Below are 21,194 nucleotides of genomic sequence, written 5' to 3'. Positions count from 1 at the left end.
TCCTCCTCCGCTTCATCCAATCCAGACCATCACAAGTGTAGACAAAAATGCCTCTTAGGCCTCACCTCCTGGGTTTCCCACAGGCACTCAAGCTCATCCTGCCCAGAATTGGGCTGGTCATCCACCCATCACCACCAGTCCCAACACAAACTTTCTTCTCTTCCTTTTTTATTCACTGTCTTGGTAAACAAAACCATCATACTCCTTGGACAGGCAAAAGTCTTCCCCAACTCATCCGAGTCCCTCACATCTCCCTAAACCTGTGGGTTGTATCCCCAATGGCTTCTCTCCCTCTCCATGGTGCTGGCCACCTGAATGCCTTTCTGGTCCACTATTGCAGTTCTTCAGGGGTGGGGGACAGCCGGGGAGGACTCAGCTCAATCTCCAGCCTTGCCTCTCCATCCATCTTCCACGAACAGAGATTTGCAAATTTAGATCTTCTTCTTAAATTATTCCAATGGCTTTTTATAGCCTAAGAATAAAGCATGAATGTTTAATTTGATATCAAAGGATTTCACAATCTTATCCTCACCTATATCATAGGTCAGTGTTGAAGAGCGTGGATTTCAGAGCTCTATCACTAACTAGCTGTGACCTCAGCAAGGTTCTTAACCTTCCTGGGTTTCAGCTTCCTCCCCTATAAACTGGGGGTAATTATAATAGTACTGTTCTTTTTTCTTTTTTCTGAGATGGAGTCTCGCTCTGTCGACCAGGCTGGAGTGCGGTGGGGTGATCTCGGCTCACTACTGCAAGCTCCGCCTCCCGGGTTCACGCCATTCTCCTGCCTCAGCCTCCCGAGTAGCTGGGACTACAGGCACCCGCCACCACGCCCAGCTAATTTTTTTGTATTTTTAGTAGAGACGGGGTTTCACCGTGTTAGCCAGGATGGTCTCGATCTCCTGACCTCGTGATCTGCCCGCCTCGGCCTCCCAAAGTGCTGGGATTACAGGCGTGAGCCACTGCACCCGACCAATAGTACTGTTCTTATAGGGTGCTAGGGACATCAGATATGTTAACATCCATGAGGGTTTTAGAACAGCACTTCGCACTAAGGAAGTGTTCTGTGTATTTGTTAGTTTCGTGCATTGCCTGCCATCACTGTTCTCCTATGCACCTGAATATTCAAGCATGCTACGCTCCAGCCACAACACACAGCAGACAGTTCCACAAACACACCATGATGGCTATTTCATGCCGCTGTAACTTTGTTCTTCCTCCTTTTCTTGACCTCCTAAATTCCCATTTATCTTTCGAGCCTCAGCTCAAATATCACTTCCCAAATACCTGGAGACTTTGCTCCACTGAGACTCCATGGCACCCCAAATGAACGCCCATTTTACCAGGGATCATTTAAATTAATTATTTTTCAAAGTCTGAGAGTTACCATTTTTGAGCACTTAACACATGCCAGTCTGTGTTCGAAATACATGTATTAGCTTATTTTAGTCTCACAGCAAACCTATGACAGTTTTGATAATTGGTTTACAGGTTTGTCATTTCTGCTAGAAGATTACCCTTTATGGGTAAGAGTCTATGTTTTGATCATCTCTGAGTCTCCAGCACCTACCAAGGTGCCTGGTGTGTAGTGGGTACATAGTGAAATTAATATCTCTTGAACCAATCAAAAATGGGCTGCAGTCAGAGAAAGATGGGAGCATGGGCAAACAGCTGACATTGAAGGGCGTCTAGGCAAGGAACCCATGGTAGTTGAACCTGAAATTCATCAGTGTCATAAACAAAGACTGCAGTAACTACCTCACCACATTATTAAATCTTTATTACTATATGAACATTTTCTATAGTGCTGAGGGGTTAATGTGCTCTCATTTGATTCTGTACTGTCATATAATTTCAGGTCTTTTCAAGGACATGATACAATTCATGATGGCATTTTATTCCATGCTCTTGCTTCCAGGGTCATATTCAAAGTTCTGAGAAGTTTTCCATGACCCTTAGCACTTTTAATAAAGGGTAAAGAGAGATTCACCCTGACAATGTATTCTTCTTGTTGGACACGAGATGGAAATTGTAGAGAATTATAGTCAGGGATAATTGTTGTAGTTTCTACGGTAATGGTCTAAGACCACAAACACAAGTATTTTTTGCTTAATTGCTACAAAGGAATATGCTTTTTCTAAATAGGAATATATTAAAAAGTTCAAAATAAATATTTCAGTTTTGGTTAACTTTTCTTCCCCACCCTGTCGGTACATAGTAAGTTCTGTTTCGTTAGTCAGCAGAGAATGGTTAAGATTAAAACTGTTTAATGCACTGATTCAAATATCTTTGGGTGGCCTTGAAGCTGCTCTTAGCAGAGGGAAAGAGACATCCAGCCATGTTAGTGTCCTGAAGGATGCCAATGAGAATGAATCTGCCCAGAAAACCCAAGTCTAGAGCCCCAGGATATCTCCAGGAGCCCTCGGATTTGGCTTAATCCATTCTAATAATCTGTAGGTAGCATATGCACAGGATTTGGGGTCACTTTTTTTTTTTTTGAGATGGAGTCTCCCTCTGTCACCAGGCTGAAGTGCAGTGGCACAATCTCAGCTCACTGTAACCTCCATATCCCAGATTCAAGCGATTCTCCTGCCTCAGCCTCCCAAGTAGCTGGGACTACAGGCGCCCGCCACCACACCCAGCTAATTTTTGTATTTTTAGTAGAGACGGGGTTTCATCATGTTGGCAAGGCTGGTCTTGATGTCTTGACCTTGTGACCCACCTGCCTTGGCCTCCCAAATTGCTGGGATTACAGGCATGAGCCACTGTGCCTGGCCATCACTTCTTGATCTCTTGGAGCATTGGGTGTGATGGGAAGTTTAACCTTTCTGGGCTTGTGTTTTCTAAGGAACTACCACTGCTGGAATGAAGCATGGATGACAAGGCCTGACCTTCCTGTTGGATTTGGAGGCTGGCAAGCTGTGGACAGCACCCCCCAGGAAAATAGCGATGGTAAAACTGTGTCCTCCCTCTGGGAACTTGCTTCATTGCTGATCTTTGTTTTGCTTTTATGCTTGCATTTGATGTGTGGGAACCACGCCCATTCGGAGCCAACATCTGAAGTGTGCTTGCTGGGCACATGTACAGTATTAGCTACCTTCCAATCAGGTTTAATTTCATTTCAATTGTCAGCTTTACCCTGATTATTTTACAGATTTTAGAGAAAGAATATAAAACAACATGTAATTCATCCATTCTTGCTTTGCTAAGCAGTTTTGAAGACAGGAGAGAAAATATCTGTAAGCATTTTTACTAGGCTATAAAATATACTTCAGCCCTTTGTGGTATGCACTGGTAAGATATAAGGCAGTAGAGAAAATAGAGAACTCGAAAAATAATTATAGATCATCCTTTAAATTGTTGTTTTTCCAGAACCTGGCCTCCTGTTATGTCATGTGATTTCCTCCAAAGCTTGAGTATGTGGGTATTTGTCTTCTAACTTGCCAACTATGCTAAGCAGCTGCAGCTCTGACCTCCCCCAGATTTTTATAAAATCACATCATAAGCCTCCATCTCTCTTTAATATGATAATATAAAGAATCAGTAGACTGTGGATATTATGTTTATTTCCTCAGGTGTTGATATATTGATGGGCACACACAGGAACATGCATAAACATTCAATGGATATTCATACTGAAACCATATTATAATCCTAGGCTTTAAGGAAGAAAGTTTAGCACTTTCTGGTGTTCTGGTATATTATATATATCATGGGGACATTTTACAGGTGACTAATAGCAGCTAATCTCTTATTAACTACAGATAGGTGGTTAAAATTTAAAGCATTTTAGAAGAGTAACATAGGCCTTCTGACTTCCTAAATGCATGGTGGGCGTGGCCAAAATGCACAGGCAATGTCCAAATTCTCCAGTTAAACTTGACATATGTTCATAATGTCCAAAAACAAAAGACAAAAAGCACAACAAACAGCAACACAACCACAGAGCACACATCAACATTTCCAACATTTCAGATACCACCTGAACAAGAGATAAATGCTGTGTAAGCCACCTGCTTGGCATCAACACATCTGGGTATGTGTCTGTAGGTGGCAGAGTAGATGCAGGAATAGTGTTGCCTTGTATTTATTTCTATGGCTTCAATTTTTGGCTTGAGGGGTCATAGCCAATGGAATTCTCTTCAGCCTTGGAAAGCATTTGGGCTAAATCAGCAATGAAGTTGGGAACACTGGTCTTTACAGAGTCACCCTCAGTGCCATGAATCTTGCAGTATCTGGACAGAATTGGAGATGACAAACTCACACCGCCCTTCCTCTGTGCAATGCAGGCATGTATCGGTGCGGCCCCGCCTCAGTTCAAGCCATCAAGCACGGCCACGTCTGCTTCCAATTTGATGCACCTTTTGTTTTTGCAGAGGTAAGCAGGAAGCTGGAGGAAAGTGCTGTTTTTCTCCCCAACCTCTTAACACATGAAAGAGTAAGCTAAAAGTTGTTGTTTCTAAGTTTTCCAGGTACATAGTGTATGCTTCGTGTTGACAAAGGTAACTAGGCATTATTCCAACTTCCAGGCTATTAATGCTAAATGCAGTTCTTGTTTAACATTTTTCTTTCCTTGATGTTTTGGGATTCCCTACTCCCAAAAGTAAATGCTTTACTAACATTAGCTTAGTTCTCTGCACCCATTAAGTATCAACTGCTCCAGAGAAATTATATGACTAATGGATCTCTCAACTAACCTCATTGGAAGAGATGGGTCATGAATTGAAATTTCAGGACATGCTACTTCCCTCTGGGACTAGTCCAGCAATCCATGTAAGACAAAATCCACATACACACACCCAACCATGGTCTTACCCTGGCCTTTGCAATCTATGTCCTGCCATCCCACACCATCACCCGTGGCCAGGGAGGGAGGGTTGAGTTGCCAAAGGAGGAAGGGGAGCCTGGAGGCTACTCTAAGAGAGGAATACAGCCCACCTACAGGGTTGATGGGAATGCCTGGGCAAAGGCTCTGCCATTTCAGAAGAACTAGGCAGGGACTGGAAGCAGAACAGGCTGTTAAAGGATACTCAAGGAGAGCTCTGAAAATCAAATTAAATGTAAGAGATGTTGGGTAAAGGAGAAGGCTGGGCTGCCGGCCTTGGAAGACTTGAAAGACTGAGAGGCAGGACTTCCCCAGGGTATATTTGCACCAGTAAATACACTGAAATAATGTCTTTCACTTTGCGTACCATTGGATGCTCTTAGCAACCCTCTAAAATTGATAATTCTTCCCATTTTACTGAAAATAAAATCGACGCAAAGAGTGACTAAGTGACTTTCTCACAACCATCTAGCTAATAAATAGCAGTGCTAAGATTTGAAGCCAGGCACATACCTGAATGCATACTGGTAACCATCGCACTCTAGTACTCTAGGAGGAATAAATAGTTATTATTAATGTACACCAGGCATTGTACTGGGGGGAATTCTAAGGTTCAAGTCTTTAAGAAACGTATTTCTAGATGCCAGGTGACAGGGCACAAACACACTGAACATGAAATAACAACAATACTAGTGATGCTATGGAATTAATTGTCAGGTGGGCCATGTAGAGAGCACAGATCTGCATTCATATGATGCATGAGTTGGGAAGTAGAGGCCAAGAACTGAAGCAGGATGGCAAAGACCATAAGACACCATCTAGGAAGGAAGGGCGACCTGGGAACAGACAGTGAGGATGCCTGTGGAAGTGTCCCCAGGTAGTAGGAGCAGAGAACTGTGGGACCACATGGGAAGGAGGGATGATTAGGCAAAGTGATTAGAAAGAAGCCAGAGGAAGGGAGGAGTGCAAAGCAGGGGGATGAGTTGAGCATCTGAAAGCTTTGTGGGGGCAGCTGAAAGCTGTGCAGACTCACTAGAACGCCAAGGATGCATCAGGGGTGTTGGAAGGTGGAGGCTGAAGGAATGCAGTGCAGGGGACCTCCCTGAGAAACTTGCTCCTTGTCCCTCCTGTAAGTGAGGGAGAGTTTTCACTGGGTGGGAACTTGGGCAACGTGCTGACAGCCTTGTGGAACACGGATTGGAGAGGTTGTTACGAAGTTGTGGGGAACAGCTAGAGGGCTGGTCATCCCTCCAAGCCAGAGATGGAAAGGGCATGAGCTAGACAAATGGCAATAATGAGGAAAAGAGGAGGCAGGACTGAGAGATGTTAATATTTAGAAGGCAAAACGAACGTCAAAATTCAGACAGCAAGATCAGGAATTTGAAACACACAAAAGACCAGTGTTCATCTCATCGTACCTGCCGTGGCAGTTTACAGAAGCCTTTGGAGACCAAGCTTACTGGACTTGGAATTTTATCCCCTCGATTTCACTTTGGGATTTGAAGATTTCCACAAACCTCCCAGCTGTCATTTGATAGTTTATGATGCTACGAGAGCCCCTAACGAGGAGATCACTCTGAAATCCACAACGCCTTGTTTTCAGCTTTTTATTACACTTTATTGCTGCAAAGAAGGAGAAGAAGGACCTCCCTCCACAAGCGAGCTGCCTAATAGCTGTAAATGCAAACACTTTTTGCTATTATTAAATATAGATCGGGGTGTTATGAATGTCATCAGGATTTGCAGATTATAATTACTCCTTTCTCACCCACTGCAGAGGCGTGTCTGACAGAGGGTACAATTTGTTGCTTTGGCATGGGCTGCACTCCAGGGCTGAGCCATTTTTAAGAGATGTTTGAGTTGATGAAAAGTGTATGAGGAATCTTTTCTCAAGGGTGCCTGCAGTGGGACCCCATGGGGAGTGTCATATGAGTCGATATGACTCAGGTTCGAGTCTGTGGCTCTCTCTGCTCTGCCCTCGTCCTTGCTGCATCAGCTCGCCTTCTCTTCCCTCCCAGCATGCTGACTTACTTGGTCATTCCTTACTCATTTCCGGGCTTGATCAAGCATCATGTTCATTGACTATTTTTTAGTGTTCCCAGGGCCTTAGTCTCCATGAGTGAAAGCAGAGCCTAAAAAGAAGAGGGGTATGCCTGGAAAATGTCTTACCTTCTGTTCCTTTTTTCTCTCCTCCTCCACTTTGGAAGTTCACCCTCCACATTTCTGGGTTTCTGCCAGGGCTTGAAGCTTATTTCTCTTACCCCTCCCTTCCCATGTCCTCCCTGCTGCAGTGGGTTCCTGTGGATCTGAAGCCCCATCTGCCTATCTCCCCAGCTCATGGTGGCCTAGGGCTTCCAAATAGGTGAGAGGAGATGAGAGCTGTTCTAAGTGTCTGGAGTCGTATTCCAAGATTCCATGTTCATGAAGCCCTCAGGGGTTCTTAGTGAAGAACTCTCTCCTTCTTGCCGAAGATAACTCTCTTCTGTCCTAACTTCTCATTAACTCTGCTGCCCTCTTTCACACCGCTCCACCCCAAACTCACACACATACACACACACACACACACATGCATGCACACACCCATGTGCACCCACACATGCACATACTCCTGCCTGCCCTCACTGGCACTGAGATGATTTTGACAGGAGCAATAACTGGCTCCCTGGGACCACAGCAACCATCTCATCACTCAAGAAGCTAAGCCCTCCTCTGCTGTGGGCCAGCAGTTCTCTTATACAACATGTGGAGATGTTTTCCTGTAGATTATTCATTCTCAATTCAAACTTATTTATTTTGCTACTATCTTATCAGATGCAGCCTATTTTTTTGGCATCTCCTACTTGGCTATAAAATAATCCAGTCATTTATTCAAATAGCATATAAAACTTTGGAATTATTTTAGATTTCCTTCTTAACCTCCCTTATGCATCTTGCCAAAAATACTTTCCCAAAATTATCATAAATCCAGCCACTTCTACAATCTCTATCATTACCCTCTGAGCTCTGTACAACACTGAGCTCCATAAAGTTACCTCCTAACTCATCTCCCTGATCCCCCTCTTTCTCCTTTTCTGTCTATTCTCCACAGATCAAGAGAATTATTCTTTAAATGTGAATACAAACATCACACTCCTGCCCCAACCCTTCTGGTGGAGTTCCACCACCATTACAATAAAACTGAACATAAATTCCTACAAGATTCCATGGCTTCCCTTCCACTTCATCCCTTGTTTATTTCCCTGCAGCCATACTGAGATTTTTCTCTTTGGAAAGCATCCACACATCCTCTTCTGTCAGCACTTTTAGACATACTGCTCCTTTTGCTAGGAAAGCTCCCCTCACTATCTTTCACTCTATGTAGGAAGAATGCTTTGCATGCTTTGTTCCCTCTCTGCACTCAAGTCTCTGCTCTGGTCACCTCTTCAAAGAGGCCTTCGCTCACCCAACTCCACCTAAAATATCACCATCTGCCCTGTTGTTTTCATCCTCCAACCTTAGTGTGTACTCCATTTCTCCCTTCTAGAATATGAGCTCCATGAAGGTAGAAGCTCTTGTAACCGCATTGCTGAGAGCAGGATCTAGGGCCCAGTGCCAGGAAGGCCTCCTGGCCCAGGAAGGCATTCACTACCTCCATATGCCCTCTGAGAAACAGCATTTTCTCTGCAGAGCGTGCAGATAAGGTTATCTCCACTTGGAAACAAATGAACAAACCAAAGCAAACTCTGTCCAGGGTCCTGAAAGCAAGAGCACGTCTCTAGCCTCAGTGGTGAAGAGCATATCTTCTGCCACCTGTGGACAAATGTTCACATTCTATGGGCCCAGGTGGATATTTACAGAGAGCAGCCCCCAAGCCTGCTTTCCACTCCACCTTTGCTGAGAAGCTAGGGCCCTGACCAATGGTAGAGGCTACTAAGTAGGAAGTGCCTGTACTTAAGAGGCAAGGGTGTGGTGTTGTGAAAAAAATATCCAATTTCATGCACCAATGCCCAGATTCTGTGTGACAATAACCCTTCAAGTGTACGGATAGAAAAAGGTGATCACTAACATTACATTACATTCAAAAGAAGGAAGAAAAATTAGCCTTAAATGTAGGGCTTTCACAAGTAGTACCAATCTATGCACCAGCCCTACAAGGAAGGTAGGCTCAGAAAAATTCAGTAACTCGGAGGGAGGAGCCAAGATGGCCGTATAGGAACAGCTCCAGTCTACAGCTCCCAGCATGAGCGACGCAGAAGACGGGTGATTTCTGCATTTCCATCTGAGGTACCGGGTTCATCTCACTAGGGAGTGCCAGACAGTGGGCGCAGGCCAGTGTGTGCGCGCACCGTGCACGAGCGGAAGCAGGGTGAGGCATTGCCTCACTTGGGAAGCACAAGGGGTCAGGGAGTTCCCTTTCCGAGTCAAAGAAAGGGGTGACAGACGGCACCTGGAAAATCAGGTCACTCCCACCCAAATACTGCGCTTTTCTGACGGGCTTAAAAAATGGCGCACCAGGAGATTATATCCCGCACATGGCTCAGAGGGTCCTACGCCCACAGAGTCTCGCTGATTGCTAGCACAGCAGTCTGAGATCAAACTGCAAGGCGGCAGCAAGGCTGTGGGAGGGGCGCCCGCCATTGCCCAGGCTTGCTTAGGTAAACAAAGCAGCAGGGAAGCTCGAACTGGGTGGAGCCCACCACAGCTCAAGGAGGCCTGCCTGCCTCTGTAGGCTCCACCTCTGGGGGCAGGGCACAGACAAACAAAAAGACAGCAGTAACCTCTGCAGACTTAAATGTCCCTGTCTGACAGCTATGAAGAGAGCAGTGGTTCTCCCAGCACGCAGCTGGAGATCTGAGAATGGGCAGACTGCCTCCTCAAGTGGGTCCCTGACCCCTGAGCAGCCTAACTGGGAGGCACCCCCCAGCAGGGGCACACTGACACCTCACACGGCAGGGTATTCCAACAGACCTGCAGCTGAGGGTCCTGCCTGTTAGAAGGAAAACTAACAAACAGAAAGGACATCCACACCAAAAACCCATCTGTACATCACCAACATCAAAGACCAAAGGTAGATAAAACCACAAAGATGGGGAAAAAACAGAGCAGAAAAACTGGAAACTCTGAAAAGCAGAGCACCTCTCCTCCTCCAAAGGAACGCAGTTCCTCACCAGCAAAGGAACAAAGCTGGATGGAGAATGACTTTGACGAGCTGAGAGAAGAAGGCTTCAGACGATCAAATTGCTCCGAGCTACGGGAGGACATTCAAACCAAAGGCAAAGAAGTTGAAAACTTTGAAAAAAATTTAGAAGAATGTATAACTAGAATAACCAATACAGAGAAGTGCTTAAAGGAGCTGATGGAGCTGAAAACCAAGGCTCGAGAACTACGTGAAGAATGCAGAAGCCTCAGGAGCTGATGCGATCAACCAGAAGAAAGGGTATCAGCGATGGAAGATGAAATGAATGAAGTGAAGTGAGAAGGGAAGTTTAGAGAAAAAAGAATAAAAAGAAACAAGCAAAGCCTCCAAGAAATATGGGACTATGTGAAAAGACCAAATCTACATCTCATTGGTGTACCTGAAAGTGATGGGGAGAATGGAACCAAGTTGGAAAACACTCTGCAGGATATTATCCAGGAGAACTTCCCCAATCTAGCAAGGCAGGCCAACGTTCAGATTCAGGAAATACAGAGAACGCCACAAAGATACTCCTTGAGAAGAGCAACTCCAAGACACATAATTGTCGGATTCACCAAAGTTGAAATGAAGGAAAAAATGTTAAGGGCAGCCAGAGAGAAAGGTCAGGTTACCCTCAAAGGGAAGCCCATCAGACTAACGGTGGATCTCTCGGCAGAAACTCTACAAGCCAGAAGAGAGTGGGGGCCAATATTCAACATTCTTAAAGAAAAGAATTTTCAACCCCGATTTTCATATCCAGCCAAACTAAGCTTCATAAGTGAAGGAGAAATAAAATACCTTACAGACAAGCAAATGCTGAGAGATTTTGTCACCACCAGGCCTGCCCTAAAAGAGCTCCTGAAGGAAGCGCTAAACATGGAAAGGAACAACCAGTACCAGCCGCTGCAAAATCATGCCAAAATATAAAGACCATCGAGACTAGGAAGAAACCGCATCAACTAACGAGCAAAATAACCAGCTAACATCATAATGACAGGATCAAATTCACACATGACAATATTAACTTTAAATGTAAATGGACTAAATGCTCCAATTAAAAGACACAGACTGGCAAATTGGATAAAGAGTCAAGACCCATCAGTGTGCTGTATTCAGGAAACCCATCTCACATGCAGAGACACACATAGGCTCAAAATAAAAGGATGCAGGAAGATCTACCAAGCAAATGGAAAACAAAAATGGCAGGGGTTGCAATCCTAGTCTGATAAAACAGACTTCAAACCAACAAAGGTCAAAAGAGACAAAGAAGGCCATTACATAATGGTAAAGGGATCAATTCAACAAGAAGGGCTAACTATCCTAAATATATATGCACCCAATACAGGAGCACCCAGATTCATAAAGCAAGTCCTGAGTGACCTACAAAGAGACTTAGACTCCCACACATTAATAATGGGAGGCTTTAACACCCCGTTGTCAACATTAGACACATCAATGAGACAGAAAGTCAACAAGGATACCCAGGAATTGAACTCAGCTCTGCACCAAGCGGACCTAATAGACATCTACAGAACTCTCCACCCCAAATCAACAGAATATAAATTTTTTTCAGGACCACACGACACCTATTCCAAAATTGACCACATACTTGGAAGTAAAGCTCTCCTCAGCAAATGTAAAAGAACAGAAATTATAACAAATTATCTCTCAGACCACAGTGCAATCAAACTAGAACTCAGGATTAAGAATTTCACTCAAAACTGCTCAACTACATGGAAACTGAACAACCTGCTCCTGAATGACTACTGGGTACATAACGAAATGAACGCAGAAATAAAGATGTTCTTTGAAACCAACGAGAACAAAGACACAACATACCAGAATCTCTGGGACGCATTCAAAGCACTGTGTAGAGGGAAATTTATAGCACTAAATGCCCACAAGAGAAAGCAGGAAAGATCCAAAATTGACACCCTAACATCACAATTAAAGGAACTAGAAAAGCAGGAGCAAACACATTCAAAAGCTAGCAGAAGGCAAGAAATAACTAAAATCAGAGCAGAACTGAAGGAAATAGAGACACAAAAAACCCTTCAAAGCATTAATGAATCCAGGAGCTGGTTTTTTGAAAGGATCAACAAAATTGATAGACCACTAGCAAGACTAATAAAGAAAAAGAGAAGAATCAAATAGACACAATAAAAAATGATAAAGGGGATATCACCACTGATCCCACAGAAATACAAACTACCATCAGAGAATACTACAAACACCTCTAAGCAAATAAACTAGAAAATCTAGAAGAAATGGATAAATTCCTCGACACATACACTCTCCCAAGACTAAACCAGGAAGAAGTTGAATCTCTGAATAGACCAATAACAGGATCTGAAATTGTGGCAATAATCAATAGCTTACCAACCAAAAAGAGTCCAGGACCAGATGGATTCACAGCCGAATTCTACCAGAGGTACAGGGAGGAACTGGTACCATTCCTTCTGAAACTATTCCAATCAATACAGAAAGAGGGAATCCTCCCTAACTCTTTTTCTGATACCAAAGCCAGGCAGAGACACAACAAAAAAAGAGAATTTTAGACCAATATCCTTGATGAACATTGACACAAAAATCCTCAATAAAATACTGGCAAACCGAATCCAGCAGCACATCAAAAAGCTTATTCACCATGATCAAGTGGGCTTCATCCCTGGGATGCAAGGCTGGTTCAATATACGCAAATCAATAAATGTAATCCAGCATATAAACAGAACCAAAGACAAAAACCACATGATTATCTCAATAGATGCAGAAAAAGCCTTTGACAAAATTCAACAACCCTTCATGCTAAAATCTCTCAATAAATTAGGTATTGATGGGACGTATTTCAAAATAATAGCTATCTATGACAAACCCACAGCAAATATCATACTGAATGGGCAAAAACTGGAAGCATTCCCTTTGAAAACTGGCACAAGACAGGGATGCCCTCTCTCACCACTCCTATTCAACATAGTGTTGGAAGTTCTGGCCAGGGCAATTAGGCAGGAGAAGGAAATAAAGGGTATTCAATTAGGGAAAGAGGAAGTCAAATTGTCCCTGTTTGCAGATGACATGATTGTATATCTAGAAAACCCCACTGTCTCAGCCCAAAAGCTCCTTAAGCTGATAAGCAACTTCAGCAAAGTCTCAGGATACAAAATCAATGTACAAAAATCACAAGCATTCTTATACACCAGCAACAGACAAACAGAGAGCCAAATCATGAGTGAACTCCCATTCACAATTGCTTCAAAGAGCATAAAATACCTAGGAATCCAACTTACTAGGGACGTGAAGGACCTCTTCAAGGAGAACTACAAACCACTGCTCAAGGAAATAAAAGAGGATACAAACAAATGGAAGAACATTCCATGCTCATGGGTAGGAAGAATCAATATCGTGAAAAATGTCCATACTGCCCAAGGTAATTTACAGATTCAATGCCATCCCCATCAAGCTACCAATGCCTTTCTTCACAGAATTGGAAAAAACTACTTTAAAGTTCATATGGAACCAAAAGAGAGCCTGCATCGCCAAGTCAATCCTAAGCCAAAAGAACAAAGCTGGAGGCATCACGCTACCTGACTTCAAACTATACTACAAGGCTACAGTAACCAAAACAGCATGGTACTGGTACCAAAACAGAGATATAGATCAATGGAACAGAACAGAGCCCTCAGAAATAACGCCACATATCTACAACTATCTGATCTTTGACAAACCTGAGAAAAACAAGCAATGGGGAGAGGATTCCCTATTTAATAAATGGTGCTGGGAAAACTGGCTAGCCATATGTAGAAAGCTGAAACTGGATCCCTTCCTTACACCTTATACAAAAATCAATTCAAGATGGATTAAAGACTTAAACATTAGACCTAAAACCATAAAAACCCTAGAAGAAAACCTAGGCAATACCATTCAGGACATAGGCATGGGCAAGGACTTCATGTCTAAAACACCAAAAGCAATGGCAACAAAAGACAAAATTGACAAATGGGATCTAATTAAACTAAAGAGCTTCTGCACAGCAAAAGAAACTACCATCAGAGTGAACAGGCAACCTACAAAATGGGAGAAAATTTTTGCAACCTACTCATCTGACAAAGGGCTAATATCCAGAATCTACAATGAATTCAAACAAATTTACAAGAAAAAAACAACCCCATCAAAAAGTGGGTGAAGGACATGAATAGACACTTCTCAAAAGAAGACATTTATGCAGCCAAAAAACGTGAAAAAATGCTCATCATCACTGGCCATCAGAGAAATGCAAATCAAAACCACAATGAGATACCATCTCACACCAGTTAGAATGGCAATCATTAAAAAGTCAGGAAACAACAGGTGCTGGAGAGGATGTGGAGAAATAGGAACACTTTTACACTGTTGGTGGGACTGTAAACTAGTTCAACCATTGTGGAAGTCAGTGTGGCGATTCCTCAGGGATCTAGAACTGGAAATACCATTTGACCCAGCCATCCCATTACTGGGTATATACCCAAAGGACTATAAATCATGCTGCTATAAAGACACATGCACACGTATGTTTATTGCAGCATTATTCACAATAGCAAAGACTTGGAACCAACCCAAATGTCCAACAATGATAGACTGGATTAAGAAAATGTGGCACATATACACCATGGAATACTACACAGCCATAAAAAATGATGAGTTCGTGTCCTTTGTAGGGACATGGATGAAATTGGAAATCATCATTGTCAGTAAACTATCACAAGAACAAAAAACCAAACACCACATATTCTCACTCATAGGTGGGAAATGAAAAATGAGATCACATGGACACAGGAAGGAGAATATCATCACACTCTGGGGACTGTTTTGGGGTGGGGGGAGGGGGGAGGGATAGCATTGGGAGATATACCTAATGCTAGATGACGAGTTAGTGGGTGCAGCGCACCAGCATGGCACATGTATACATATGTAACTAACCTGCACAATGTGCACATGTACCCTAGAACTTATAGTAAAAAAAAAAAAAAAAAAAGAGAGAGAGAGATTCAGTAACTCATCCAGAGCCACACAGCCTAAGTCCAATATTCCTTGCCATACACTCTGAACTTATCTACTGTTCTACCATAGAGAGTCAATTGATTTTGGTTGGGGCCAATCATTCAATGCTTTTTTAAGCTCCTAGATGATTCCCTAGTACAGCCAGAATAGAGAACCATTCCACTACAGGCTGAAACGAAAAAGAAAGCTTGCTAATGTCACTTGGAAAGAATAATTTCCCTGCACATCCCACCCCAACACACATACACAAAAGCCACCCCATACAGGTGTTTCTCATCTCCTCTCTCCACAAAGGACAGTGCTGTTGGTCTGTCCTGAGATTTTAGCCTACATAAATTTCTGAAGCCATATTCAAGGTGGGGGGGCAGGAATTAGCCACTTTCATATTTTGCTTGTCTCCCTGGAAAACCACAAGCTGTTTTAAGGATTGTTATTAAGAAGATATTTATCATTATTGTTGTTACGATTTGAAAGTAGAGGGGGTCGCTGTTTGTACTTACATGGCTTCCTCCAGAGGGAATGCCCGAATTCTCAGGCAGCTCATTTAAAGCTTCCAAAATGACAAATATTCCACAGGTATCTGTTGCGTCCTCTCCTGTCCTGATTCCTGACTTCACATTTCAGCCTTTCACAACATGTGGCTAGCACCACTGAGTTCTGGCTGCTCTGCTGAGGGGCAGGGCCACCGTTTATCACCCTTAGATATCTGAGCCGCAAGCGTGGAACCATCTCACCACTCAAGCTGGGGCTCATGGTCCCGCAGAGTGGTGTGGGAAAGGCAGTGTGCCGTGAAGACCAAGGGCCAGGTTATGGGCTGGCCCAGGGCTTGAGCTGCTTCTCCAGCAGCTCCTAGCCATGAAACCACAAACACTTTGCCTCCCCCTTCTGAGTCTTGTTGCCCTCATCCATAACACGGTTACAATATATACCTCACAGGCTTGTTGTTGTGAGGTTCAAACTAAATCCTTTATAAAATGTCCCTGAAACATTGTAGGTATGCAACAAATGTTGGCTATCTCCCCCTTAGTAGAAATCCTACTTCATGTGCACTCAGAACATTCTGTGAGAAAGTAAAATTGCTCTCTTTAACTTCAACTTTAAAACCTAGGGATATATCTTCAAGTTTCCCCATTATCTAATGATGACTATTATATTTTTACTCAATTTTGAAATTTACAAGTCATGTTCACATAGATCTTATCTCACTCTGGCCTAAAATGCTCCCATAAAATTGGCGGAACAAATTTAATCATTTTTATTTTATAGAATCAGGAACTGAAGTTCATAGAGATTAACATGCACTTTCTGCAAGGACACACCCACTATCGGAACCCAGATTTCTTGCAGCAAATCTAGTATTCCTCTCAAATGCCATCTAGGTTTCACCTTGGCTGTTACTTTCTAGCCAACCCTTGACTCCACTGCCCCATGTGCTCCCGAAGTATCTTGTACTTATTCTTTCATGGTACTCATCGCACTGTATTGCAGGGCTTCTCAAGACTGACTATCTAACAGAATTATGTGAGACTTTTTGTAAAATCTAATGGATTTAGGGCCTCACGTGATTTAGGTCCCACCTCCTTAATCAGGCGTCTATTTTTGTTTAAAGTTCTCCAGGTGACTCTGATGCACAGAATCATGGTTACTAAAGCATAAACTCTCCAATGGCAGCAACCACATCTATTTTGTTCATCATTAGGATTCTGAATCCTTAAACAATATCTGGCAATACTATTCAATATTATTATCAATAACATTTACTGAGCATTTACTCTATGCCAGACACTATGATAAGTAATGTGTGTGCATTTGTTTCTGTTAATTCTGCCAATCGTCCTATGAAGAAGGAGTTATTATCACCCTATTTAAAGAGTGGGTAACTGAGGCTTGGAGAGGAGCTTGGGAAACATTTAGTAAATACATCAATGACTATTAGCAGTACAATTCATGCTTCCTACCTGCTTCCATGATAATAACTGGAACCTTCAAGAAAGTGATTATAAATTATGTAATAAAGGACTCTGGTACAGTCAGCTTTCAGGCACACATTAGTCATTGTCTCTAGAAAGTAGAATAGTAAAGCAGAGCCTTGGGAGAGCTTGGGGGCAGCCAGCATGGCCCCAAGACACTATTTCTGAGTCCCACAAATAGCACATTTTAGTTGCTGAACCAATAGAAAATAGCCTGAATTCCTCCTCGATCATCTAATATTATTGTTCAATTTAAATACTTTTGGCTTCAAGTAGCAGAACTAATGTGGCTGAAACAGATGGGGACTGATTTTCTCATATAAGAAATCCTGAAATAGGTGGTCCTGATGCGGGCTTAGCCATTTAACAGCATCATTAAGGCCCCCAAATCCCCAAACGCCTCTCAGCTTTCTACTCTGCCACCTTCTCATTGTCAGCAGTGTTTCTGTTCACTGTCTCACGATGGCCACAGCAGCTTCAAGCATCCCTTCACCTGAAAACAAACACCTGAAAGCAGAAAGGGAAGGACAAACTCATCCATGTACCTCTCTCCTTTTTCAAAGGGGAAAAATGTTTCCCAGAAGCCACCTAGCAGACTTCCTCTTCCTCCTGGCAGTAGGTCACATAGCCACAGTTAGCCCAAAAGATGTCCAGGGAAGCAAGCGATGGGCATGGTGGCATGGCGTTGTCTTCTCTCCCGTGAGAGGTAGGACTTATCACAAGGACAGAGGAGGGAGAAAAATGGTTGCTTCTTAGACAATTTATTGTCTCAGCCTCAAATAATCTTTATTTAAAGTACTACTAAATAAACTAGATTCGCCTTTAGAATATTTTCAAAACCTGTTTGGCCCTATGATACAAATCCAATGTTGTTGAAGAAAGGGGCATGTCAGCTCCAGAGATCTCTAGACGACTGCTCTATGGACAGTTAAAGACTTTGGCAACAGCAGACATGTGATGATGGCTAATGCTCTCCTCTCCTGTTTCCAGGTCAACAGCGACCTCATTTACATTACAGCTAAGAAAGATGGCACTCATGTGGTGGAAAATGTGGATGCCACCCACATTGGGAAATTAATTGTGACCAAACAAATTGGAGGAGATGGCATGATGGATATTACTGATACTTACAAATTCCAAGAAGGTAATTTACTACCACTGAATGAATATTTATTTGCCCAAGTCCATTTAGTACTTATTCATTGTCACTCAGAGATGAGTTCCAGAGAATGCACTGGCATTTGCAGCATTTGGTAGCAACAGCAGGAGTATAAACTTTCACGTGTGAAAGACATGTCACATATGCAATTTTTCATTGTAGTTTTCTTTGCTAGCTTGCTTTGGGCAGAATTCTCATTCACGTGGCTTGTAAAATGATTTGGTTCAAAGTCATACCTAATTTAACAGAATATAGAATATGTTCTTGCTCACAAGAACCTTAATTTTAAATAATCCTATTAGAAAACACTGTATAACTAATATAATTTTAGTCCAATAATAGAAATTAAAATAACTACTTCACATTTGTTTAGTACTTTACCAATTATTTTCACATACATTGTTCCATTACATTATCATGGAAGACTACAAAGTAGATAATACAATATTAATAGGACAATGCAATCTCTAACTCAGGACAATTAGGTCAAAGGCCAGTTTCAATTACAAAATAATGTCATGGTGGGTTTTTGTTAACTTTTATTGCATAGAATGTTTCAAATGGCACTACTGAGTTAATTCTATCTCAATCAATGCTTAGTGTCCGCTCTATGCCTGCAATTGGTTTGGTGCTGGCGATTCCAGCAGTGAGCAGGACTCAGTTCCTGTCCTGGTCCGAGTGACAGGATTATTGTGCAGAGGGGTCTTTGGAAACAATAAGTAGGGGCATTTAATCCAACTGATTCAGAAAAAGAAAGACTTGAGAAGAGAAGTCGTGGACCTCGGTTAAAGAAGCTGGACAGGGGTTTCCAGACAGTGTGAACATGACCAAAGTTACAGGGCGTGCAGCAGCCCGGTATGTTTAGGGGGGTCTTGCAGGCTCAGAATGCCCAGTGACTGGAGACAAAGCTGCCCGAGGCCAGCAGTGGCCAGAACTGGAGGACCGTGAGTGTCCTGATGGGGAACATGCAACATGTTTTGCAAATGATTCACTGCCAGAGGTTCTTAGGAGTATTTATTTTTAGTAAATGGATAAAAATGACAAGTAATTAGCATATACCTAAATATTCACTGGAATCCATGAAGTGCTAAGGAGTGCAGAATTTATTTTAAATAGTTTAGACAGTCTCCCTGCTCTTATTTACAAAAGTAATTTGCACTATAAAGAAGAAGCTTGCTGAATTGAGAACACTTGTGCATAGTCTCAGAAAGTCAGAATTTTTGTTATCTGAACTAGTGAATTTTCACTGTATTTTTGAAATGCTTCATTTTCCTCTTCTGTTGATTATCATCCATTGCACAACACAGATACAAAGGTGGTATTTTTTTGTCATTTGGATTTTTCCTTAAAGGAAAATTTAAAACAGTATAAGTGCAAATAAAACAAAACAAACAAGCAATGCCCTCTTACTGTAGAGTTATAAGCAAAAAAAGGTTTGGAAAAACAAAAAAGCAAGTTCATAGAAAAGTTAGCCGCAACATCCACTCATTCATACATACATCCACACGACAGCTGGCTCTTACCATCTGCCATCTTCCAGTGCTGTGTAGAGCTGGATACATGTACAGCCCTGCCTTCCCATGCAGCTGGGGAGAAAAGCAGAAGGCAGCCCTCACTGTGCTGGGTGAGAATTGCTCTGGCACAGGTTGGACGGGTGCTGCCGGGCACAGAGAAAGGCTCTCAGCCAAGAATCGGCAGTTGGGGATGACCTCGTGGAGGAAGTTAGTGATGGGCTCACTAAGCCCAAAGGACATACAAGAATTGGCAGAGGAAGCTGGGGAAAGAGGTCCCCAAGAAAAGGCAGTAAGGCAAGGACTGTGGTGAGAACTCTCGTATTTGGAAGAAGTCCTGACCAGACAGAGTAGTGAACAAAAGTTGCACCTACAGGCAGCTAGGGGCAGCAGGAAGCGAGCTGTCCACATTACAAGATGTCTCGTGGAAACCATGGAGCCGAGCACAGCTGCCATTAGCTGTCAGCATGGAGGTGACAGTGAAGGCCAACTCACGAATGGGACAGAATCAGATGCCACGAGAGGAAAGACTAAAACCCAGTCCATGAAACAGGAGTCAGGCGCTTGGCTGGGGGTGGATAACAAATTAAAACAAAATGTGTCCGCACTGCATGAGGAAGACATCTGAGGTCCAGGCCTCTAGAGTTTAGCAAGGAGGCAAGGCTGAGGGAGAGGGACAGTGTGGAGGTCTGGTCCAACTAGAAGAATCCCTAATCCACACAGATGGTTGTAAGCGACAACTCATCCTGCTTCGGGGCTGGAGTTTGACCCCAAGTGGATAGTTTCTTAATCAAGGGTGGCATACACATTTCAAACTGGGACTTTGGAAATGACCAAGTAGAATGTTGTTTTGAGAAGAATACCAAGACTGCATCTGAATGTGGCAGGTAGAAGGATTGATGGCCGCCATTGGCCACTGGCATGCAGTGAGGACTCATCATATCCGTGGCTCGGTACTTACCACCCTGATTCTCACCGTTGAATCTCTTATAATTTCTCTGATCCACAAATGCTGAGTGTAGATACCAAAATATGGAAATGAGTAGAATCACAGGAAACAAATTATTACTAGATTTAGGGCTTAACTATTTTAATGAATTAAATCATGGAAAGATCATGTTCACTTCAACTTACTAAAGCTTATTATTAATTTTATAACTTTTTTCAAGATATACAATTAAGAAACAATAAGACTTTGAAAATCAGAATTTCTGAAGACTTCTCCTGTGGCAATATATCTTCTTTGATAACAGTGTCTTGATTCCATTCCCTCTTTGCTCCATCAGTTACTCCGAGGGTCACTGGTATTTCCACCTCTCCCTCTCTGTTTCCTCCTTCCAATCAGCATTTAAGCAGGCTCAAATGTCTGCTGTGTTAAAAAAAAAAATTACAAAAATCTTTTTCACCACTGTCTCTTCCTCCTCGCCTCCTTGCCGTCCTGGAGCGCTGCCTGGACTTGCGTCCTGCTGTGTTCCTTCTCCACTCCTTCCGCGCACACTCTGTTCTGATTTCTGCTACCAGCACTTCCTTGAAGTTGTTCTCA

At 42.9% G+C, this 21,194-nt stretch overlaps 1 protein-coding gene across 2 annotated transcripts in view; it reads left to right on the top strand.

Annotated features, from left to right (window-relative positions):
- F13A1 (coagulation factor XIII A chain) overlaps positions 1 to 21,194 on the top strand; it is a 176,464-nt gene that overhangs the window by 120,441 nt on the left and 34,829 nt on the right. For both annotated transcript variants that reach the window (XM_004043234.5, XM_063707306.1), the window contains 3 exons: positions 2,846 to 2,949; positions 4,287 to 4,375; positions 17,972 to 18,125. In XM_004043234.5, the coding sequence (XP_004043282.4) occupies positions 2,846 to 2,949; positions 4,287 to 4,375; positions 17,972 to 18,125 (347 nt within the window). The remainder of the gene's footprint in view (positions 1 to 2,845; positions 2,950 to 4,286; positions 4,376 to 17,971; positions 18,126 to 21,194) is intronic.

Source organism: Gorilla gorilla, chromosome 5 (assembly GCF_029281585.2).
Source record: "Gorilla gorilla gorilla isolate KB3781 chromosome 5, NHGRI_mGorGor1-v2.1_pri, whole genome shotgun sequence".
NCBI classification, from domain to species: Eukaryota; Metazoa; Chordata; class Mammalia; order Primates; family Hominidae; genus Gorilla; species Gorilla gorilla.
This window is presented reverse-complemented; position numbering and strand designations above follow the sequence as displayed.